The sequence below is a fragment of the Archocentrus centrarchus genome, chromosome 4, assembly GCF_007364275.1.
Source record: "Archocentrus centrarchus isolate MPI-CPG fArcCen1 chromosome 4, fArcCen1, whole genome shotgun sequence".
Taxonomy (NCBI): Eukaryota; Metazoa; Chordata; class Actinopteri; order Cichliformes; family Cichlidae; genus Archocentrus; species Archocentrus centrarchus.
This window is the reverse complement of record NC_044349.1, coordinates 13,076,713-13,095,188: the sequence shown is the minus strand read 5'-3', so window position 1 is coordinate 13,095,188 and position 18,476 is coordinate 13,076,713. Positions and strand designations below refer to the sequence as shown.

Here is an 18,476-nt window from a genome sequence, read left to right as displayed (position 1 = left end):
GACCACAATTCTCCACTGATCTCTCAGCTGGCATGTTAACCCACATGTCAAGCTCATATATGGCTGTATAAAATGTATCTATGCATAAAAACAATAACATGTATCCTCTGTATGAGGCCATATTTAGGCAATATCTTGCATGTTTTGTAGGTCATCCTTTTCTGTGCTGTTCTACATAGTGGAGAGATTTTTTTTGTCCATCTTGTATTTATTGACTGTTTGTTACTGCAGTGAATCACAGTGAAAAACTGGAATTTTTTCCTCTTGCTGGGGAAACATACACTGTTGATGGATTAAAAATGCAGTCATTTCATTTTAGTTTTCACTAATATATCACTCTTTTTGTTAACCATTGCTTGTAGCAATTGTTACAGTTAGGTCCATAATTTTTCATATAAAGTGTAGAGAGGCAAAGCAATATGCAGTTCAGAATCCATCCTGCTGCTTCTATCAGCAGTCACATCATCAACAAACACTGTCAGCCGTACATGCCTGTGCCAAAACATCACCTCCACTATTTTTGACAGATGATGTGGTAAACTTCAGATCATCAGTCATTTTAGATGTCTACTCTGGTGAAATAAACGTGCCCTTGGACTGGGTTTATATTTGTTTTAAACTGAAAGGCTACTCGACACAGTTTTATTTTGAAATCCAGTGTGTTCTAGACCAAGACTTCCAGTTTCATTTCTGCTTTCCACAAAGAGCGTCTCACATCTGTACTGTGCATCTGCAGTGAACGGGATCTCCGCTCATTTTTTCTCATCTGTCTACAACAGGAGGTAAAACTAAAAATATTAAAGAGCTGCATGTCTTTATTTTAATTTAAAATATGCCTGTAAGATACTGAATGCAAGTTTTCCTTGTGATACAGTTCATTAGTAGTTAAATCATGAATCACAATAATGTAATTGTTGTTCACCGATCAAATCCATTGTAGACATCTTTTATAATAACATGTACAAAAATATTCTAAAAGTAATGAAAACCAATACAAAGCTGTTAAATGATTGATGATAACACGAGAGTAAGATTTGGCACAGTTTACAAGCCGGGTGTGGCTTATCATCATCTACCAGGAAATCGAAAGTTATGCCTCCAGCCTGTAACAGCATGTTCTGGTGCTTTTTCTGTTTGTCAGTCTGAGGAAATTTATTTCTATATTTTCTATTTTCTATCTTCGCCAAAGTAATAAAATTCAATTATATTTGTGTTTCAAGGAACAGAGAGAGCCAAACAAATGAATTGAATAAAGAAGGGATGTGGAATAAATTAAAGCTGGCTCTAATATCACCAAGTTCCAATCAAGAAATGCCTAAGAAGAAAGTAACGTAGGCTTGTTCTAATCATGACCACTTAGAAATGCTGTAGTGTGGCTTTAAGTGTTTGTTTTTTAAAACAATGTGGTTTGAAGATTTGAGTGTATTTTTGTGGTTTAAAGGGCGCGACAGATTCATTCAGTGTCCTTTACGCAGATCAGAAGACCAAGTGTCCACCATGAACCCCAGGCTCACCAAAAACCAGCAGAGAACAATCTGCTCTCAGCTGGGAAGATTCAGACTGCAGCTGCTGTACAAGGCCAGCATCCACGGCTTCACCGGTGCAGCATTTCACCAACGTTGTGACAACCGCTCTCCCACTGTGTCTGTGGGCTACAACAACTCTGGTTATGTGTTTGGAGGCTACACCAAACAACCTTTTAGTCAGTCTGGACAGTACGTGAATGATGATCAGGCTTTTCTTTTCACATTCAGTGGAGAAAAACTCCTCAAATATCCAGTTACTGGTCCTGGATATGCAGTAAAAATGGTAGCTAACTCTGGTCCTTATTTTGGAGAAGCACTGGCTCTTGTCAGTGGAAGCAAACCCGTAGTTTATAACAATCCAGGAAATTATTACAACTTCACTGCTGCAGAAATGCATGGCAATGACCTCAACCTGACTGAGTGTGAAGTCTACCAAGTGGAAGGTAAGTTCAGTCTAAGTACTCATATTTAACCACACAGTGACAGTGGTACCTCAAGTGTCTAACACAATAGGTCATCTGCATAATTCATCTCAAACATAAAATAACTTGTAATAATAATGTGACACAAGCTGTGTTTCTGTGCATTTAGTACTTTTGCTTGTTTGTTTGTTTGTTGTGTATATCTCAAAGGTATCAAAAAATACTCTTTTCACACTTTGCTTTTGTAACCAGGACAATGACATTTGTAAATGCAATTACAAATCAATTACTGGTCACAAAAAAGTTTGAAAAGAAAATTATATAGTTTCTTTATCTGTGGGCATCAGCAAACAGAGAAAAACACTTATTACCCAGAAACAGGGAGGAAATGTTAGATAGTGCAATGATCTTTTATTTTGTTGATGAACAATGTTTAAACAAACAAGTCAAAAGCATTGTACAGGTTACTAACTTTTCCATTAAATTCAAGAACGTGGCTTTATCTGTTTTCTTAAACTGATTCTTTATAAGCAGTATTTGAGTGGTTAGAACAGGGGTGTCAAACGCAGTCACAGGAAGGGCCAAAAATGAAGACACAGTCTAAGTCAATTTCAAATTCTGTCATGGTTGCTGTGGCAAGCAGGAAAGGCAGACCCCAAAAGCAGGACTCATAAAAGAAGTGAGAAAATGAACTTAAAGGATTTTATTGAGTACAAGGACTGTATGAACTACATAAACTGGACTGGTCTGAGGCCAGAACTAAAACTAGGGGGAACAAGGAACGGAGACGCACACAGCTGGAACATAGACAACGACACAACAAAGAACAGAAGAAAACCGAGGGCTTAAATACACAATAGGTAATCAGGGCAAGAGGAAACAGCAGGGCACAGCAGGTGAAGCAAATGAAACTAATAACACAGGGGAAGCAAAACTAAACACAAAGCACGGGGGGGTTAAGCTCTCTGCCTATTTATTTATTTATTAAATCATTTACTTTTCTAAAAGGATTCAGGAGATTTTGGGTTAACTGTATTAAATTTAATGCTTTTACTATGTATTTATTTAACTTTCTTTGTATTTACTCTGCACCTTCAACAATTAAGAAAAGACTTACATTTTTCACATTTCTTCCAACAGTAACAAATATTGTACACTTTTCGAATCTATTATATGACATCTATTATATGGTTGATGCAATGCCATGCCGAACCACCAGTAGCGCTAATGAGCCAAATAGGAATGTCCAGCGTGAATAAAGCTTACAGAAGAAAAAGATTTGAACGATCTCGCGGAGAAAGTTTTTTAACCGACAACCGATGCCAGTCTACATTTTGAGGAGTTTGCTGGTAATGATAAGTCATAAATCCCTTTTTACTCACAGATGACACATAACATCAGTCTGACAAACATTAAATTAAGAAGCAAAGTTAGTTAAGAGTAATGTTAACTGAGGCCCTACTTGTGTTTGGACATGAATGTTGGCATTTCACTAATTCATGTAATACTAATTCATGTACTTCTTTGTAATTTGTGTGTTAACTTTAACTATAATGTTTGGCAGTGATAGAGAAGAATATGAAAAGAAAGAGTCAGTCTCAGGTGGGAATTCAGCAGTTTTTGAGCAAAAGAGTGAGTCTGCCAGCTGAAAATGAGCAGGGTGAGAGGAGTGAGAGAGCAGCAGAACACAGTAGACCAGAGGCTGGTCAAGAGCAGAGCACCTCCAGTCCCTTTTCATCGGGTCAGAAATTATTTAGGGAGAGCAACAACAGTTAATGCTGTAATGTATGAAATGTCTGATATTGTTATTTAGTGACACATAAGTTCACTGAATTCTTATTCTTCATGGTGATAAGATTTACCATAACTTTAATGTAATAGTTTTAATTTTTATTGGTCCGTACATCTACCACAAATACTTGGCCCCTCTATGAATACTTACTTATGAATACACCCTTGATGGCCCCTTACTCAGAAAAATCCTACATCCGCCACTGCCTGGCTACGAGAAATTATGACACAATTCCACAAATATAGCCATTAGTAATTAAACAAGAGCAAACTAAAACCCTTCATGTCATTTTCAGCAATTATGTTTAAATGTACATATAAGACATATTAGACAATATTAGAGCACTTCAAGACTGTGGTAGCTTCAAATCATTCATTTTGTGAGTGAAGCCATTATCTATGAAAGAAAGTCAAAAACACCAAAGATGAATAACATGCATAACAGCACTCAGTACATTGGTAAAGTGAAGTGCTGTCTCTCTTTGGTCACCTGACCCTGGGTTGCCTCCTGCTACCTCTGTCTTCCCAGCTTCTCCACTTTGTCTGTTGTCTCCTTCTTGCTCCCTCTCACCACCTCGGTCACCTGTTCGGGTCTAACGGAGCTAGCTAAAATACCTTAACCGGTATTCATAGTGTGTCTGATACACAGCGGCATGGTTATTAAATCATCAGCTAACAATACATTTACCTCATTTTGAGTGGCGGTCCTAACCTGTTTGGCACCCTGGGCGACCAACCCTGCCCCCCCATAGCAATCACCGCAGCAGTGCCTACCGCATTCGACTTGGGGAGTAATGAGTGCCCTCTCCCTGCTGTGTGCTGCATGTACCTTTCTGCCATGGTCTGACAGGCAGGTTTTAACAGAAGGCCCCCATCACCACCATCACAGGCACACTCAAAATTTCTTTAAAATTTTTATTTGATAAAACATGGAAGAAACTGAAATATTACTGTAAACAAACATAACAAAAAAAACCCTGTAATACTGGGTAAGTTAAAAGTATGACACAATAAAATAAAAATATTACTGTAAACAAACATATCAACACAAAAACAAACTGTAATACTGTGTATTAATAAGTTAAAAGTATAGAATACAAATTAAAAAAATAAATAGTGTAGAAATAAATACAATCAAAAATAAATAAAATAAAAATAAGGCATTTCTAAATTGCACCAATAAAAAAACTTTTGTGAAAATATGTGTACAAAGGCACTTTGATGAAGACATAAATCTCACTGCACAACTGGAGGTGTTCACAAGCTGCCCAATCTGGCAACACTGTGCCATCCACCAACATTTGTCTGAACCGTCTAGATTCATATTTGTGTTTTTTTTTTTTTTTCATCAGGATTCAGGTTCACACAAATACTGTGAATAAATGACCATATTTACAGTATTATAAATGAAATGTGCTTTGTGTTCTATCAGTTGTGTGCATCTAATTTTATTAGATACATTACCAAATGATTAAACATGCTAGTATTTTACCCCAAATTGATAATGAGTAAAGAAAATTAACATGTTAGTCATGTACGATGTTTTTCGTAAATCGAAATGATGTGACTTTATTGGGATGTGTGTGTGTGTGATTGGATCAGATTATTGGGGGGGGGGGGGGTCATAATCCCTTTCCCCCCCCGCAAATTACGTGCTTGGTAATGATGCGCTCTGTCTTTAGGACTTTGCTCTGCAGCGTTTCCTGCCGTGTGACACAGTGATGCGCTGTCAGCTCAGCTGTTAGAACTATTGTCTCACAGCAAGAGGATCCTAGGTTCAAATCCAGTCTGTGGCCTTTCTGCATAAATTTTGCATGTTTTCCCTGGGCCTGTGTGGCTACTCTGTGGGTACTCTCACAGCCCTCCCACAGCCCTCCCACATGCTTGTTAACGTCTTAGTTAATTGTTGATTCTAAATTGGCCCTAGGTGTGGATGGTTGTCTGTCTCTCCCCCCTGCTAGCCTGGCAGCCTTGCCCTGAGGCAGCTTGGACAAGTAGTTAAGAAAATTGATGGTTGTATTATGAACTCATTTAACCAAAAGACTGATGAGCTTATGTCATGGAAAGGTGCCCATCTTCTATATGTCTGTCAACAATTCATAAGTATTGCTGCTCCTCCTAGAGTTTGGGTCAGATTTTAGAGAAACTTGCAGTGATCACCCAATGTGTCTTCCCCCAAACTGTGCTTAAGGTCAAGGTCACATGTGTTATTTTTTTGTGATTGATGGTGAGCCAGATGAACTACTACATGATGTCCTGGTTTGTTTTTGTTCTTGAACAGAAAGCACTGAACTGGAGAAGCCATGGAGGACAATAATGTGGGAATCTCAGTAAGTTTGATGGAGCCACCATCCTGCTTGAGCTATTAACATTCATGAGTTTTATACAATTTACGTTATGCAGTTTAACACACTGATCTAAAAATTACAAACTGCCATACTTGATTGTCATACTATAGCTGCTATTTAAGATTATGTAGGAATCTGTACAAATTATTATGCAATGTAGTTTGCCATGCTTACCTGTAATTGGCACTGATACTCTCACAGAAGGCAGCATGCTGCACACAAAACATGTGTCAATCAGATGATTGTATTTAATTGTTCCACACACCATGACATCCAAGCTGCTATATTTGACTGTCATACTAAATATTTAAGATTATGCCATCTATGCAAAATACTATGCCATTGACTTTGGCCGTGAGCATGGGTACCTGCAGCTGTTACGATCATTGAAGTCAGACAGTTTCACACTAAACATTTCTGTAGCAGTCGAAACAACTTCCACAAAATAGAAAAGTTCTTTATGTCTTTGTTTGTACAGGAAGAGGAAGGAGCTGATTGAGAGCATTAAAAGCTACAAACCCCCAGTCAGCTCTGTGACCAAGGCTCGGGTTTTACTCATTGGACCAGTTGGAGCTGGAAAGTCCAGCTTCTTTAACTCTGTCAACTCTGTATTCAGAGGACACGTCACCAGTCAGGCCATATCTGGCTCCTCCACCACCAGCCTCACCACACAGGTCTCTGTGTGCTTTCTGATGATTTCCAGTTATTTTCATTGATTTCAATGGGATTTTTTTTGTGGTCAGTCACTCATTCCCTTTGTATATAAAAACAGTTTCGCACCTACTCTGTGAAAGCTGGGCGTGAAGGGAAACCTCTGCCATTAATCTTGTGTGATACCATGGGACTGGAGGAAAGCAAAGGGGTGGGGCTTGACATTGATGACATGAGCAGCATCCTCAAAGGTCACCTGCCAGACTGTTATCAGGTACTGCATTATACCAGCAGGACACTGAATGCATGAAAGACTGATTTTCCAGCAGTCAGCTCAAAATGTTTCTCTGTTTCTCCTCAAATGTGTAATTTAGTTCAACCCTTCAGCTCCTCTGCATGCTGAGGCTCACGGCTATCACAGGTCTCCAGGACTCAAGGACAAGATCCACTGTGTGGCCTATGTCATCGATGCCTGCAAGATCTCCATCATGCCCAAAGGGCTGGAGGAGAAGCTAGACTCTGTCCGCAGAAAGGTCAACTTAATTGGTCAGTAGAACTGAGTCCCACTTCACTGTAATGAAGATGTTTCCTTCCTTCCTTCCTTCCTTCCTTCCTTCCTTCCTTCCTTCCTTCCTTCCTTCTTTTTATCTGGGGCCAGGTTGTGGAAGCAGCAGCCTAAGCAGAGAAGCCCAGACCTCCTTCTCCTCAGCAACCTCCTCCAGCTCATCTGAGGGCACCCCAGGGCAGCCAAGAGATATAATCTATCCAGTGTGTCCTGGGTCTGCCCCGGGGCTTCTCTCCAGTAGAATGTGCCCAGAACACCTCACCCAGGAAGTGCCCAGGAGGTATCCTAGTCAGATGCCCAAACCACCTCAACTGGCTCCTTTTGATGCAGAGAAGTAGCGGCTCTACTCTGAGCCCCTCCTGAATGGCTGCACTCCTTACCCAAGGGAGAGGCCAGCCACTCTTTGGAGGAAGCTCACTTCTGCCGCTTGTATTCACAATCTCATTCTTTCGGTCACTACCCAGAGCTCCTGACCATAGGTGAGGGTAGGGACATAGATTGACCAGTAAATCGATAGCTTCACTTTCACACTTAGCTCCCTCTTTACTATGACAGACTGGTGCAGCGTCTGCTGCAGATGCAGCCCCTATAAACGCCTCCAACTGGGGCAGCAACTCATCCCTAAGCACGAATGGGCACTCCATGGCCTCAGACTTAGAGGTGCAAATTCTCATGCCAACTGCTTCCACTCCGAGCTGGATGCCACTACCTGATAAAGCCAACAGGACCGCATCATCTGCAAAAAGTAGAGATGAGATTCTGAGGCCACCAAGGCAAAAACTTTCCACCACTTGGCTACGTCGAGAAATTCTGTCCATAAAAATTCACAGGAAATTAGTCTGATTCATTGTTGGCAATACGGCCCAATCTTTTGCTGAGGTTGTACAGGGACTGAATGGCCCGTGACAATGAGCCAGACACCCCAAACTCCTGCAGCACCCCCACAGGATTCAAAGGCACACGCCCAAATAACTTCTCCAAGTCCACAAAACAAATGTAGACTGAATGGGCAAACTCCTATACACACTTGAATATCCTTGAGATGATAAAGAGCTGATCTAGCATTCCATGACAGGACAAAAATTGTTCCTCTTGTATCCAAGGTTCAACTAACAGAAGGACCCTCCTTTCCAGCACCCTGGCATAGACCTTACCGAAGAGGCTGAAGAGTGTGATCCCCCGTTAGTTTGAGCACACCCTCTGGTCTCCCTTCTTAAAGATGGGGACCACCACCCCAGTCTGTCAAGACATCCCTACAACATCCAGAGCCTTCGGAAACTCAAAGCAAATCTCATCCACCCCCAAGGGCCCTGTAACTAATGAGTTGTTTAGACACCTCAGTGACCTCACCCCCAGTGATAGGTGAGTCATCCCCTCTTCCCTAGACTCTGCTTCCACTACAGAGGGTGTGTGAGTGCCTGACTAAAGCCTCAGTTGAAGTCAACAGTGCCCTACCTGCACTATAAACTGTGTGAGTAGAGCACCACTTCCCCTCTTGAATTGTGTGATAGTTAGCCAGAATCACTTTGAGGCCCTCCAAAAGTCTTTTTCTACAGATCTCCTCCCATATCTGAATTTTTGTTTTGGCCACTGCCTGAGCCACTGTTATGAAAATGATCAAAGTCCAGGAAACACACAGCACTCAGAACAAAGAATAATGAAGGATTTATTACTTGTCTCAGTGAGACATGGTGGAAAAGGCTCGTTGGGGCAGTGTCTTGAGCCGTCTTTTATAGGTGCATTTCAAACAGTATACAGGATAAGGAAGAGGTACCTCTGCAGTTCTCACGGCCTTGGAAGTGATAACACCGCCTCCCTGAATACACGTCCCAGCATCGAACACAGTATTCAAGGTTTAAGTGCATTCCTTTGCTGTGACTTATCATCCTCCCAATCTCCAGGTCTCACTGTCTCCTAGATGGAGTCACTGGATGGAGCACCCTCAAGCACCCCACCCAACAACTTCAGGATGGGCGGGTACTCTGAACTGTCATTTGGAGCATAAGCGTAAAACAGTAGTCAGGACCCATTCCCCGGCCCGAAGGCGCAGGGAAGCAACCTTCTCGTCCACCAGTGAAAGCTCCAATGTACAGGCAGCAAGTCCAGGGGATACAAGAATACCCACCCCAGCTCGCCGCCTCTCACCGAGGGCAACTCCATACTAGAACAGAGTCCAGCCCTTCAAAAGGTGACTGGTTCCAGAGCCCAGGCGATGCGTTGAGGTGAGCCCGACTATATCTAGCCGGTATTGCTCAACCTCACGCACTAGCTCAGGCTCCTTTCCCACGAGAGAGGTGACATTCCATGTCCCGATAGCTGGGGATCGGTGCACCAGGGCCTCCACCTGACACAATATATAAGTATCTGAGCAACCATGGGGTGAGATGCGGTGTACAGTTGCCAGTCTGTCACAGGGCTAACATAGAGACAGACAACCATTCACACCTACAGCATAGACTATTTAGAATCACCAATTAACCTAAACTCATTAACTGCATGTCTTTGGACTGTGGGAGGAAGCCAGAGTACTTGGATAGAACCCACGCAGACATGAAGAGAACATGCAGACTCCACACAGAAAGATTTGATCTCAGGATCTTCTTGCTGTGAGGTAACAGCACTAACCATTGCACCACTGTGCTGCTCTTAAACCAGACAACATCAGAGGCCAGTTTAGCAGCCAGACTACTACTAAAACTACTGCTAAGACTGCTGCTGTTCATGGTGGTTATCTAAATGATACTGTGAAGCATGTTTAAAATATTATAGACATGCAACCTGATAACTCAATAAACAAAAATCTCTGATATTTTAGAAGTGATCTTCCTACTTCTTTCCTCCCAGGTATCCCTCAGCTGGTCCTCCTCACTAAAGTAGATGAAGCCTGTCCACTGGTGAAAGAGGATGTGACAAACATTTATAAGAGTGGCTACATTAAGGACGTGGTGAGGGTGTTACCACAGAAAAAACATTGTGGACTTCTTTTAGTAAGTAGAAAAGGATTTTTACGAGGCTGTAATACATCATTCATTTGTTCTGTGATACAGATGCAGGAGGTCAGCTCTCGGCTCGGTGTGCCGCTGTCCTGCGTTGTTCCAGTGAAGAACTACAGCGAGGAGTTGGAGCTGGATATGGATTGTGACATCCTGTTGCTCAGCGCCGTCATTCAGATGCTTCGCTTTGTTGATAATTATTTTGATGAGGTCAGTGACAGATTGAACATCAATCAGTCACTGGCCTCAGATCTGGTGATCAAACTGTCAAACCAGCCTAAAATCTAAACCAACTAACTGCTGATTTCAAAAGTCAGACGTAACGGTCCCAGATGGCCTTTAGTGAACTAGTATTGTGGTCCCACCATCATTTTCCAGCCCTCCACAATGATTTCAAACTATTTTGTACATATACACTGTTTGACCTATTGCCTATTATTGAAGGAAGCAAACAAACAAACAAAAAAAAGCCTGACCATTAAAATCAGTTTGGCTTGTGCCCATCAAGCATTTGTGCTCAGGGGACTGTACCTCAGTGATCCAGGCATGCCCATCAGGGTAAACTGCAAGAACTTGCTCTGCTGATTTGCAGGTACAGCCTCAGCTATATCTTGTGTTTAGTGCTATTCAGTATGTGTTTATATAAAGGCACGTTTTTGTAGTAGTTTATTTTTTAATTTCCGCAGGAGCCAATTAGCGCTGTTGGCTATAAGTTGGAACCAGCCTATATCAAGTCAGCTGTTATGGCAGAAGTAAACAGTTTTTGACTTTTGGTTCTGTTTGCTTGCTCGGTTATTATTGGAAACATGTTTTAGTATTAAGCTGCTTGAAATTAAAAAACAAAAACAAAAAACTAATTCTGACAGACATGATCAAATCTTTGTTTTTTGTAATTTTGCCTCTGTGCACCACCAGAGAGGATTTTAAATTCTGGTTAAAGTGCAGACTTTCAGCTTTGATTTGAGGGGTTTTACAGTGACTGCCTTAAGTCTAGCTCTCACCAGCTGTTGCAGTTTCTTCTTTGATATGCTCTGGCAGGCCTTTACTACAGCAACCTCCAGTTGCTGCTTGTTTGTGGGTGTCTCTGCATTCAGTTTTGTATTTAACTGAAAAACATGCTGCATTGGGTTGTGATCAGGTGACTGACTTGGCCACTGAGGAATATTTCATTTCTTTGCATCTTGCTGTAAACTCTGTATTTCCATTCAAAGCTTGCTTGTAGACCTTGATAATGACATGCCTACTTCTTTGAGTGTTCTTGAATTGTTATTTGTTGTGAAATTGTTTTTCTTAACCATGGAAATAATTCTATTTAGTGGATTTATTCACTGTAGGAATGCACCAAATTGCTGATTTGGCCACTCCCAAAGTTTTTGCTTGCTAACTGATCGGTTTGTTTTTTCAGCGAATGAAGGGCTCCTTCACTTGCAACCAAACCTCTTCGGCACACATACTAAGAATTCCAGTGTAAATATACCAAAGAACAAGTTCAACAGAGATCTTTTGTCTGATTAATGTCACTGAATACTGAGGTAACAAGTATAACCTGGCTGATTATTTTTGAGCCTCGAAAAATGGGGGACTCCGTATAAAAATGGCTGTAATGTAACAGTTGATGCAGCGCTTTTGTTAAACCTCTTGAATTCAAGCTGCGCTTCAATCACCTCATACAAAGGTGAAGTAAAAAAAATTGCATTATTGTCCAAAAACTTATGGACCAAAATGTACAGTCAGCAATCTGCGCACACACAAATTAATATAACAAAAACAGAAATAACTGCAGGTGCAAGTACAAAAATATATATTTGGAATTAGTCAAATAAACCAGCTTGCGCTGTTTGGAATACAGAAGTAGTTACTCACATTGCTGCTGAACAATATGAAATTTTATGACTCTACATTACCCAGTATAAAAAATGTTTTGGCAGGTAAATGCACATTTGTATGTCGTATACATTTCAGTTGGTTTTTGTGTCAGTTTCAGTAATAAAATCTCAGGGAGCACAGATAAAGAGAAAAATCTGAAATTTATTAATGCAGCTCAGACAGTTACTGTACAGCAAATAGTGTTGGAGTCAGACCAGCAGAGGAGCAGTCGCTCCCTGTGTAACTGTGGTGTTACAACCAACTGTAAACTACACAACACACCTGTAATCCGACTCACTGCCTGCTTGTGCAACATTAAAATTAACTGAATTAAACTGGCAGCTGTCCTCTCAGAATCAATTATCATCAGCTACAAAGTAACTTCAAAACAAACACATGTTGAAATAGTGTTTAAAATATCAGTGTCGTGTTAGTGCACATAATAGATGGGGAGCTCTCTCCACCATTGAACTGTCTGTACAACTTTCACAGATAACTAACAAGATACATGATACAATGAAGAAGGAATGTCCTGGAAATGGAAACAAATCTGGAATTCACTGACATTCAGTAAGCTTCTGTTTTCTCCTCTTTTTTTTAATGATACTGAAGCACTTCCTCCAGCTGAATCACCAACTGCCCCCTCTGCGAGAGGATGGTACTCATCCAGTGAGGCTTCTGGAGAAAATGTGTGAAATATGCAGCTGAAAATCATATCCAGCAATAGCTCAAATGACATGGTTGTTCAGTGATGTTGGCAGAGATCATTAGGAGCACAGGGGACGACCACAGGAAAGGAGGGCAGAGGGGAGGCTCTTATGGCACAGCTGACACTCCAACAGTTCAAACAGTCAATTGCTTCAGTCATTAACAGAAAAGGCAGCCACGTGAACAAGAAACATCAACTTGAACCACTTGAATTACAGTGGAGAACACACACACACACACACACACACACATGCTCACACACACACGCTCACACACAGACAAAGTACACATGGGATTGGTCTGAGTCCAAAGGCTGATTTTAGTGTCAACCAAAGAAGAGAATAAAGCAGGGAAGTTGGCACTACACTGCAGCTTATACCTGTTAACAGAGCACCAACATGCAATGATGTTGCAGCAAAACATTTTTTTCTAATTACTGTTTTTCAACAAAGAAAGTTTTGAGTATTTGTTTCTTCTGAACTCTAATAAGCAGCGTTTCATTATTTGCAGCTTGCTTGAATTTGGCGCCATCTGCTGTTCTTCCTATTTACATCTTACTTTATTAAAGATAAAATTAAACCCATGTAACTAACTTAGACAATACTCTGTCCAACACATGGGAACGGTACTTGCAAAAACAGCTGGGCTCACACTGTACACTATATAGTTGAGCATCAGAGCCAACAGGAATGATCACCATGTATCAATGTGCTTGACTTTATGTAGAGAGTTTATAAAAATTGTTTAAACAAAGGATGAAGAGGGCGTTGGCACCTTTGTGCAAATGGTCTATTTAACAGTAGTGGAGGAACACTGAAACTTAATTATACTTATTAATGTTTTGAGATTATAGATATTTACTAATTGGTGAACCATAGTATGTTACAGACATTTGCCTGTATTATAAGACTTGAACACTTTCACCGGAGACGTCCTGTGAAAGAAGAACAAAGGCTCTAACTAAAATGTCTGTTTGCAACTTAATGAGAACAATAAAACTAAAAGTATGTCACTGAGATCCTGATATGGCTAATATGGCTTAAAACATGGCCATGGCATCTGCGATGCATTTAGAATTAAGCAGAATCAACAAAAGTTTTCAAATGACAAAACAGGTACAGAGCCCATTTCTGCTGTGATCAGAGAAATCCAAACTTTTTACAAAAAAAATTGGTTTTACACTCTGTATCCAGTTATGTGGGAAATAAAAGAAATTCCTACAGTCATGAACTGGATTTAGGAAATTTAAAAAAAAGATCAAGAAAAATGAGATTACAGAGCTGTATCAGTTCAAATCAGGGCTGCAAAAAGCCTGGGGACACTGAAAAGAAAAAAAAAATCTTTGCAGGCTGTCACTTTGGCTCTTCAGCGTTTGGACTCCACCACCTCGATCACACACTGTGCTTTACCTCAACATCTACAGAAATGACATTCGATTTCCAAAGAGTAGAAAAGAAACTTTTTGTTGTGTTTTTTTTTCCCTTCGCTTAAAGAACTGTACAAGATTATTAAAAAAAAGTCAATAATTAGTTATACATATTTATAAGACAACATTGTTTACGTCACGTTACTATAAAGAAATACAAGTTTTGTATTATTCTCATTTGAAACTGTGTATGCAGTATTCCTTTTTCAGAGCCAGAGGGTATTTCTGCACTGAAGACGATTAATTTAGTTTAGCTTTGTTTAAATCATTAAACGTAACATATGGCTATGATGTAGTTCCACTATCAAAAAAATTAAAATAATGTCCTACATGTGAAACTGAATGCAGGTTTACTTCTCAACTAACATAAAACATATTTTCAGACAAATAAAAATGACTACATTGCAGCAATAGCAATATCTGGACACAGGGTGGAGCTATGTGACCAAGACAGGTTCTAGCTCTGACCACTGAACTTCTGCACCCACAGATGCCTCTCCCTGTGTCATCCATTGTGAAGAGGAGAAGGTTAATATTTCCCTCAGATACAGGTAGATGGTCCAGTCCCCTGCCTGGTTCTCTCCTCTTTTTATTTTTTTTTTGGAGATCTGCAGTCCAGGAAGCCGTTAAGGGCTCTGCTTTTCCACCTACTGGAAAAGGAATACTGCATTTTTGCGCCTTTTGCTTCTTCAGCTTGTGTTGCTCAGCTCTAGTGTGCATCTTGCAGGGGAAAGAGAGGGTGAGGGGGCTTGATCTAGGCAGTCCCTTCCTTTGGGGAGGATGGGGTCTGGGATGTGGAGCTGGAGGAAGAAGAGGTGGAGCTCTTCAGGGACCCTAGAGTCTTGCTGAACCAAGAGTTCTTGGTGGCTTGAATCTCTGTCATCAGAACTCCCCGCTGATGCTCGAGCTCCTGCAGAACCATAGAAGGAGCAAGATTCAGTAAAACAGCATGGAGCCTGAATATGTTTATCATTGCCCCATGTCACATGTGCTCTGTATTTTAATACAGACAGTATTGGGTCTTTGTTCCTTACAAAGGGCTGCATGATGGAATGGAGTGGGTTCTATGCTTCTATATTGTGTTTTTGGGTTATTAAACTTTTTCAAAATACACACAGTAAATTTCATGCTGCCCCAGAGGTGAACTCACTTTTCAGCTTTGTGTGTGTGTGATCCACCTGCCTATCAGATCACCACCAATATTTCTGTTTTTTAGCTAAATGTCTCAGCGGCTTTTGGATGGATTAACATTAAAATTAAAATACTTTGACTCTCAACCAAAAACATGTAAAGCCACTGATATCTCCCAGCACAGCTGCAAATTGTATTTAGCCATCTTTAGCAAATCTTTTGCTGCAGATCCAGATTACTTTATAATAATAATAAAGTCTGAGAGTAGGGGCAGAAGATGTGTTCCCCAAGTGCCATTTCTTTAAGAGTACTCCTACATTCTCGGTATGTCTCCCTAGAAGCAGTAAATGTTGTTGGTACTGGTATCGCCATTCCTCGGTGTTGCTGACCTGAATGCGGCACTTGGCCTCCACCAGCTGTAGTTTGGTCTGTGCCAGCTCCAGCTCCAGCTGTCTCAGCTGCTCCTTCAGCCCGTCCTTCTCGTCATCCTGTGGTTCCGAAGAGGTCTTGTCACTGCCAGGGGATGAAGTCTGGAGGGACCCCAGTGTGCTAAACAGGTCCCTACAGTTCTGACAGCCCATTACTTTATTCTGCATGGGGACAAAAACACACAGCTTTACTACAACATTTTAAAACTTATGGATGTTTAAAAATAGAAAAAATGTTGTTCATAGAAAAAATGTTAAATAAATGGTGGAACAGAGACCAAATTTTACAAAGTTGGGCAACACTTAAAAGAATATAGATGGAGGAACATCTCACATCCACTTATGTTCATTAGTAACATCCCAGAGAGGCTGAGTATTCCTGACGTAAAGGCAGGGAACAGTAAGTCTTTCTGAAGGAAGCATTTCACAACTCAGTGTGTGGGAAAACAATAGTCCAACAATTTATGTGTAATGTTTTTCCGTGTAAAATTGCAAAGAATCTGGAGAATTCATCATCTAAGGTACATAACATCACTAAAAAAAAACCAAAATCGCAAGAAATGAGACAAAAAACTATATTCAGTGACTGAACTTCAAGCCCTCAGGCAGCACTGCAGACAGTTCTGTACTCATCAGCACTACAAGGGTATACAGCTGTCAGTAAACACGGTTTGCTGCTTTAAAAAAAAAAACTTTATTTATTTAGTGTTTATTATTTGTGAGGGAGCTATGCCCTGATGTCTGCAATGAAAACAGTCGATAAATGTTTTGTCAATGGAGACTAAGTGTGTGCTTGATTCTGACTTTCACCTGGTGGCCAGGACATCGCAAACATGCAGGAGATGGAGGGAATAATTATTTCCAGCCTGTACTTACTGCTCAAGGGTAGGTTCACTTTTTTTTCACAGCTCACCAATTTCATCATACTAAATAAATATCACCACCCTGCAAACTAAATCCAAACAATGCTTCTTGTGTAAAAACTAAGACACAGTTGAGCCAGTTAAAATGCATCTCCGTCTACCAATCAGAAGGTTGCTGATTGGTAGACGGCTTCTCCAGTCCATGTGTCGAAGTATCCTTCGGCAAGATACTGAACCCCAAGCTGCCCCCCCATGCATCCATTGGAGTGTGAGTGTGTGTGAATGCTAGATAAAAAGTGCCTGGATACAGCACTGTATGAATGTGTATGTGAATGAGTGAATGAGACTTGCAGAAACAACTCTGAATGATCAAACTGAGTAGAAAAAAGCTATACAAGTACCAGTCCATTTACCATTTATACAAGCTCTTCCACACTTATATGTTATCGCAGAATGAACCCCTGTTTTCATGTCCTCTCATTTTTTCCATCTGCATTCTGATTTATTACAACAATGTAATCACATTAAATCACAAGTTGAAGTTTGACAATAAAAGTGATATGAACAGTGTTTCTGCTTTTAATGCTCTCCAGCTGAATCACGTCCCTGTGCAACATCTTGATGATTTACATGATGTGATGTTGCACCATATCAAATTAAGAAGATCTGACTGTCTTTTATCCAGGCCCGAGGTGGTACTCTGCTACACCCACAAAGTGCAATGCTGTGTTGTATTATTTGTGCAATCAAGTCCTTAATGGGTGTGATACTGTATGAACCTGCACTTGTCTGACAGTACTTTTGTTCTCTAATGCAACTGTGGCCTTCCCTAGGACTTTGTAAGTCTCCTAATTTGCATCTGCAGCTCACTTTGCATTAAAAGTATCATCTCACCCTGACGATGTCCAGCTCTTCTTTTGTTGACGCCTGCTGTTTTTCTAGCCTGGTGCTCAGCTGGGAGCAGATCTGAAACACAGAGAGGAAAGTGAGTTATATAAGAGATGACACATTCAAACTGCTTGGTAAGAAGAGATGTAGTGAACTTATTTTGTTCAGTCTCAGATTTTTAAAATTTTTCACACTTATGATGTGCACTGTAGCTCAGGCTTTACGTAGCATCTAATTTATGTAGTTCCAAATATATTACAGTTACTAGTAATAATAATGTTTTGTGATCACTTATTAAACCAGTAATAATCTATCAGTGTGCCCAGTTCAAAGACTCTACATGAGAATTTTGTTTAAGCAGACCTGTTTGTATTCAGCTATGATTGCTGTTGTTTTCTTTATTTCCAACTCTGCTTTTTCCAGCTCCCTCCTGAACACTTCCTTAAGCTGTGGGAGAAAGAACAAGAATGAAGTGAAAAAACAAAACGAAACACCTTAATGAGAAAGATGTGCTGACCATACATAACCACACCACTGAGGAGTTTTTACACAGTACCTTTACTCATATACTATTTTGCCAAAAGTATTCATTCACCCATCCAAATCACTGAATTCAGGTGTTCCAATCACTTCCATTGCCACAGGTGTATAAACCAAGCACCTAGTCATGCAGACTGCTTCTACAAACATTTATGAAAGAATGGGTCGCTCTCAGGAGCTCAGTGAATTCCAGTGTGGTACCGTGATAGGATGCCACCCGTGCAACAAGTCCAGTCATGAAATTTCCTCGCAACATAATATTCTACAGTCAACTGTTAGTGGCATTATAAAAAAGTGGAACATGATTGAGAACAACAGCAACTCAGCCAC

At 40.6% G+C, this 18,476-nt stretch overlaps 2 protein-coding genes across 5 annotated transcripts in view; one reads left to right on the top strand and one right to left on the bottom strand.

Annotated features, from left to right (window-relative positions):
• Window positions 1–668: 668 nt before the first annotated feature.
• LOC115779424 (interferon-induced protein 44-like) lies at window positions 669–12,497 on the top strand. Of its 2 annotated transcripts, none has more exons than XM_030728082.1 (8): window positions 669–782; window positions 1,476–1,969; window positions 6,021–6,069; window positions 6,566–6,761; window positions 6,860–7,012; window positions 7,113–7,284; window positions 10,148–10,248; window positions 10,351–12,497. In XM_030728082.1, the coding sequence occupies exons 2-8, from the start codon at window positions 1,498–1,500 to the stop codon at window positions 10,582–10,584; spliced, it is 1,377 nt and encodes a 458-aa protein (XP_030583942.1). In that variant the 5' UTR covers window positions 669–782; window positions 1,476–1,497; the 3' UTR covers window positions 10,585–12,497. The 2 variants fall into 2 exon arrangements, with proteins under 2 accessions (XP_030583942.1, XP_030583943.1); XM_030728083.1 differs by having other exon boundaries at window positions 682–782; window positions 1,481–1,969.
• Window positions 12,498–14,795: 2,298 nt separating this feature from the next.
• rabgap1l (RAB GTPase activating protein 1-like) overlaps window positions 14,796–18,476 on the bottom strand; it is a 117,085-nt gene continuing 113,404 nt past the window's right edge. For all 3 annotated transcript variants that reach the window (XM_030728079.1, XM_030728080.1, XM_030728081.1), the window contains 4 exons: window positions 17,970–18,053; window positions 17,613–17,684; window positions 15,817–16,017; window positions 14,796–15,206 (listed from right to left, as the gene is read on the bottom strand). In XM_030728079.1, coding sequence (XP_030583939.1) covers window positions 15,051–15,206; window positions 15,817–16,017; window positions 17,613–17,684; window positions 17,970–18,053 — 513 coding nt within the window. In that variant the 3' untranslated portion in view covers window positions 14,796–15,050. The remainder of the gene's footprint in view (window positions 15,207–15,816; window positions 16,018–17,612; window positions 17,685–17,969; window positions 18,054–18,476) is intronic.